The sequence below is a fragment of the Helicoverpa armigera genome, chromosome 17 (assembly GCF_030705265.1).
Source record: "Helicoverpa armigera isolate CAAS_96S chromosome 17, ASM3070526v1, whole genome shotgun sequence".
NCBI classification, from domain to species: Eukaryota; Metazoa; Arthropoda; class Insecta; order Lepidoptera; family Noctuidae; genus Helicoverpa; species Helicoverpa armigera.
Window position 1 is genome coordinate 7617581 of NC_087136.1, and position 6100 is coordinate 7623680.

The following is a 6100-nucleotide window of genomic DNA, read 5'->3' on the forward strand; positions in this document are numbered from 1 at the left end:
TAAGAACAGCAATTTATTCGCTCCATACACAAAAAACGAGTGTCTTTACGCCCAGCGGCGTTTCATATCGCACTACACACGGTCACATTCTTGGCCGCTTGTCCGACTACCCGCCGCACGGGAAAAAAGGCAAAAAGGCCCGGGAAAAAAGACAAAAAGTACCACTCGCCCTCCGGCAGCGGGCGCGAACGGACGTCCCCTGTCGCTGCATTGTGGGAACGCTTAATACGCTCATTTGTTACACAGTCGTGTAATTTGTGGTTAAATGATAAGAGATTTATGAGTGTGACTTTGAGATTGGAATACGATTACGTTTGAATGCCAATTCATTGTAATTAATGCTTGTTGATATTCAAACGAGACTATGACTGTTCTTAAAAAGAAGATTTGATTTAGAATACAATTTTTGGGTTAGTTATGCATACCTATGAATATTGTCCAACACAATTGTCGAATTTAGTATTTTTGCAATGTAAAGAGGGGATCTAAAATAAATAGCCATTAATGATAGACCAATAAGAAGACTGCTATTTCTTCAGTACATCCAAAGAGATTATATACATGAGAACCACTTCATCCGTGTAAGCCTAAACAATGTTCCATTGACCACGTCGGTGTAACGACCGTCCAAGTTTAAATGTTATGCGCACATCGATAAAGCGTAACAATAGCTCACCGCGGGCGAAGAGCATTGTTGTGAATACAGATTTCTAAATAACAACAGTTTTCACAATACATTATCATCTGATGAAACGATTGCGCGTGTTTTGTTTCTTTGGCAACCAAATTGTAGATGAGTTGGTTTGGGTGGTTGGAGTTCGTTGCTTGCTAGTTGATTCCTTCCCCGATTAAAAACTCACGTAAAACTTTAAATAAAATCTCAAATACTCATCATAAAAACATAGCAGTTCAGCCTTTTTCTAACTACATATATTGTGGTCGACTCCCAGTCTCACCGTATGCAGCTAAGTAGGTACCATGTTTTATACGGAGCGTCTGCCTGACCTCCTCAACCCACCTGCCGGGCCACCCAATCACTTTTAAGACTCTTGTCCTAATTTTAATATAGGTAATGTACCTAGTATGACCTCGACCGAACGTATCCTTTAACTGTTCTAAGACAGGAGCCAAACGGCAAAATATTAAACAGTTCTGATAACTGATCATTACAATAAACATTTATATAAACACCAAGATCTTTATGGGAACATCATCAATAAAAAAACTACATACAAAAACTATTTGACCCACAATTTGTGTGAAAAAAAACAGTGGAGAGTTCTCCTAAACCCATAATAATGGGGATGGTTTGTGTGCTAAACAACCTAAAAAGTAGCGAGTCCGTGGCATATGGGGCTTGGCATTGCATGTTGCATAATCATCTGCAAATTGTAAACAGTGTGACCATATTTCAGGATACAGATGAGGAAGAAAAGGATGTCATATTTTCTACCTACTAAAAACTTTGTTAGACTACGATTAGCAACCGGGGATACTTTTAACAAAAGATGGTTATAATGTCCTACGTTTTGGTATGATTAATTCAGAGTTGTCATTGGCCAACATTATTGCACCGTTTTAGCGTGAGTAACAAACATACGTACCCACACACATCCATACAGCCTTACTAACTTTGGCATTTATAACATTATTGGGAAGTAGGATATCTTAATAGTTATCTTTCCTAAAGTAAAACAGTTGTCCATTTTTGTTTACATCATCTACCTCATCCATATCCTTCAAATTCCCACCAAAATCATAGTAGCAACATTTGCCAGTCTAACGCCCAGTATTGTTAATCGTCCCACAATAATTGCTCCCACTTGGCCCATCATAAATCATACCTCTAATTAGATATACCGACCATCTTCTGACGTTTAGACTCCTCGTAATGATACCGGTATCTTTGGAGTATCCAATTTGATACAGTTTTTTCGATGACTTGATTCGATGGTAATTTTTTGGATGTAGGTACATACCTTAGATTTAGATGTGGAATAGATGTATGATTAGATTCATGATTCGTCTTGGTTATTAAATACTTAAAGGCAGTACAGAAGGTTGCTTCTTTATCAATCATGTTTGAAAGTTCTTGTGTGTCTCTCTTGTAAGCTGAAGATGCAGAATCGGCTTACTTCTGGCCATATTATGACAATTGTTGGTCTAACTCCCTGGAGTAGAGAACACGTGGATGTTATGAGGTCTCCTAGCAACGAGAGCTTTTGATCTGCAAAAGGGTGATTTTAGAAAAAGATAGCAATAATATAATATAATATAATATAATATAATATAATATAATATAATATAATTATCAAGGCAGGTAGCTTGGTGGCTGCTTGTACTGGGTAAAGATGAGATACCTATTGGTATATAGTGCACTAAAAATGTCATACGAATGAATGTATACCAAAGCAAAGTTCGGTACCTACAGATTTTGAATGATGCAAAATATAAAAACAATCAATTAAACGATTATTTTTAAGGATAACTATGTTGATGTTTTGTTAACTTATCATTCGACGTATTTTTAAGAAATACGTAGATATTTTGATTTTTGGTCATATTGATGATGATTAAAGATTTTCATACGAAGTGCAATCAGTAGATATTTAACGATAAATTAATGACTGAGTAAGTGTGTGATGTTCGTGTTTTTTCTACGATATGATGTCAGTATTTATCTTTTAATACATTTGAAATTAAAAGATAAGGATTTGATAAGTAATTATCAGGCAGATTCAACTGACGAAAAATCATATAGGTAAGTTTTTGCGAAAAGAATGGTTTTGAATTCAAATGATTATATCGTACATAGAAATCAAATTAACATAGAACATTTTCATCTACCTTATCCTTAGAAAGTAAATACCGGCAGGATTTAAATTAGATACATTAATAATAACATACAAAAACAGATGAAATTCATTGCTTATAGGCTTAGGTAGCGGCTACTAGTTATCTTATCAAACGAAACTAATTATTAAAATAAACAATTAAAGATTGAATAAAACCTCGCGAATTCGCAAGTTAGCGAAAACTTATTCGTCTTCACTTGATAAAGACAGTCGTGATATTAATATTATTGTGATTTTAAATTAATTTATTAGTTTCCATAATAAATTCTAAAGAATTGTACGTGAATTTGGTTTGTTGTTCACTAGGTATATTGTGATTCAGTGCAAATTACTCGTAATTGAATGGTGACAAAATATTTGACGACACAATAAGTGGAAATCCCAGATGGAGAATGATATATTAATTGATCATATCTTATTTATCAATAAGATTATAAGATACAGATCAAAGTGCTAGTGACAATATCAATTGTGTTTGTGTTATTTTCAGACTGTGAGAAATTAAAAAAAACATATATCAGTAAGTGAAAAATTGAGTTCACATAAATCCAAGAGAAAATTCAAGCTGAAAAGTAACAGAAATATAACTGTAGAAGACCCACCTCCAGAAGATTCCTGATATCGACTGTATGATGTACGAGATTCTTTAAACGTATTCAGTAGTCTCATAGAACAAATGACTCACGTTCAATCAACTGTAATATCAGTTACATGCACAATTGCATCGCTAATCCAAGCGTAAGAAAAGTAACACCTCAAACCAATTATTCCTAATCAGTGCAACGCCATATCGCCGGCCCTTCGTTTATATATAACATTTGAGCAGCATCGTTTGTCATTAATAACAAATTAGCCTTCGCTGTGACAACTACAACCATGTTTTATTACTTACCAACTTTTATAACGATAGTGTGCTTCCTATATTACTACTTCACGAGAACATTTAATTATTGGAGAAGCAAAAATGTGAAAGGACCAAACCCCATACCATTTTTTGGAAATTTCATCGATGTGTTCTTTAGAAGGAAACACGTTGGGATTCTGTATACTGAGCTGTATAAACAATATCCCAACGAGAAAGTGGTCGGTCTCTACCGGATGATGTCTCCAACGTTACTCATTCGTGATTTGGATATAGTGAAACAAGTGCTCATTAAGGACTTTGAGTCGTTCCCTGATCGTGGAGTGAATTTCAGTAAAGAACGGTTGGGTGATAATCTATTTCATGCTGATATTGGAGTAATGAAAGTTTTAAGGAAACATTTAACTTCAGCCTTTACAGCGAATAAGTTCAAAAACAATTTCCTTGTCCTTGCTAATCGAGCTGATAAGTTTATTAATTATATAGAAAGCATCACAATGAAAGAATCTGTAATTGATACTTTGCCGGTGTTCAGAAAGTACGGAGTTGATTCAATAATGATGGGCGCATTCGGTATTGATATTGATCCTTACAATGATGAAGACAAACTCTGTGATCTGATGGATAAAGAATTTCAAACACCAAGCTACTGTCTTGAAATGGAATTGTTGTTCCCTGGTGCTCTATCAAAGCTGAACCTATCACTGTTTTCGGACAAAACGGTTCAGTTTTGTAGGGAAGTTATTGAAGCAGGCAAAACATTAGAAGCCATTGACAAGGCTGACATTAACAGGGCTATGGATATTTTTATGGACTTGAGACGAGAAGGCACTGTTAGCTCTGGTAAAAAGAGTGAAGAAGATAAAGAACTGTGGATGAAAATCACGGATGATGTTTTAGCTGGACAAGTGTTTATATTTTATTTAGCTGGTTATGGAAACAATGCTTTGCTATCAACATATGCATTATATCACTTGGCTGAGAACCCTGATGTCCAAGAATTATTAATAAAAGATATTGATGAGGTTTTGAAAAAACACAATGGCAAATTCAGTTACGATGCACTAAAAGACATGAAATACCTTCAGATGGTCTTTGAAGAGACATTACGAATGCATCCTTTAACTAACTCTGTATCAAGAAACGTTGGTCGGGATATTAAGTTGGATGGCACAGACTTTGTCGTAAAGAAAAATACCATTCTAGCTATATCTCCCTATGCTATTCATCATGATGAGAAGAATTATCCTGAGCCAGAACAATTTAGACCTGAAAGATTTGCTCCGGAGAATGCAAAAGACCGTCATCCTTGTGCTATGATCTCATTTGGACTGGGTCCTCGAAGTTGTCTTGGTGAGTAAATTGATTTTTAAATGTCTTGTCTTGAAAAGGGATAATGATTCCTAAGTTAGTAATGAGTTCGGTACTGTAGAAAACACTTAAATCAATAATTTCAATGATAAGATTGTTTTTATTCCATCTAATGATGACTACATCTGTGTGCACAATCTAGATAGAGGTTGGATCGAGTCAGTGGAATAATTTTCTAAATTGGTTCAGTAGTTTCCGAGTCTTTATGGCGGCATGAATGAACAGAGAATATTTCCTCTTTATTATAGTATTAATCAACGTTTCTGACTTTTAAACTGATGACATGATTTTCATAAATATCTCTTATTGTTACAGGAACAAGATTTGCACAACTTCAATTCGGGATTTGTATGGTGAAGTTCTTCTCAAAGTACCGAGTAGAGTGGACCAAAGATACTGTTAAGACCATATCGTATACACCCATGAGATTATTACTTACTCCAAGCGAAAGTATATACCTAAGATTAGTACCTAGAAATAGCTGATATTGCGCCTAGCTTACTTTAGGATAATTTAGTTCTAGTAATTTAAATGCTGTAAATATAGAAGTAATGACAATTAAATTATATTTGGAATACTCCTTCCTGATTTTTATTTTAATTCGATCTGAGTTATCTGACTTGGCAGGTGTTCAAATGAGCATTTCGTGAATGAGCTTGTCTGTACATGCAGAGATAAAGAATAGATAGACATTACTTACGTAGCTGGTATTTCCCACAATATCAGATAGTAGATCGAACTTTATCAGATATTTTTGACAAAGTCGTAAATCGTCAACAACATACATAATCGCGTAATGAACCCAAGTCACTGTCCTTACATTTTGTAAGGAAACTTTATGTCCTCGGTCACCTTTGTACCGATCCCAAAATATATAAGTATTTTTCTAAAATTAAACCCATAAATTTTCCCCATAACGCACTCAAAGCGCGCTATATTGCACAACAGTCGGTTTATCTGCGCAAGCGCATCAACACGTACTCGGCTATCGGCCAATCGCGTTCGAGGGCGA

At 35.2% G+C, this 6100-nt stretch overlaps 1 protein-coding gene across 1 annotated transcript; it reads left to right on the forward strand.

Moving 5' to 3' along the window:
* The first annotated feature begins 3048 nt into the window (after nucleotides 1-3048).
* LOC110384314 (cytochrome P450 6B6-like) lies at nucleotides 3049-5668 on the forward strand. The gene is made up of 2 exons (XM_021345542.3): nucleotides 3049-5070; nucleotides 5404-5668. Exons 1-2 carry the CDS (start codon nucleotides 3732-3734, stop codon nucleotides 5571-5573), a joined length of 1509 nt encoding a protein of 502 aa, XP_021201217.3. The 5' UTR covers nucleotides 3049-3731; the 3' UTR covers nucleotides 5574-5668.
* The last annotated feature ends 432 nt before the right edge of the window (nucleotides 5669-6100 follow it).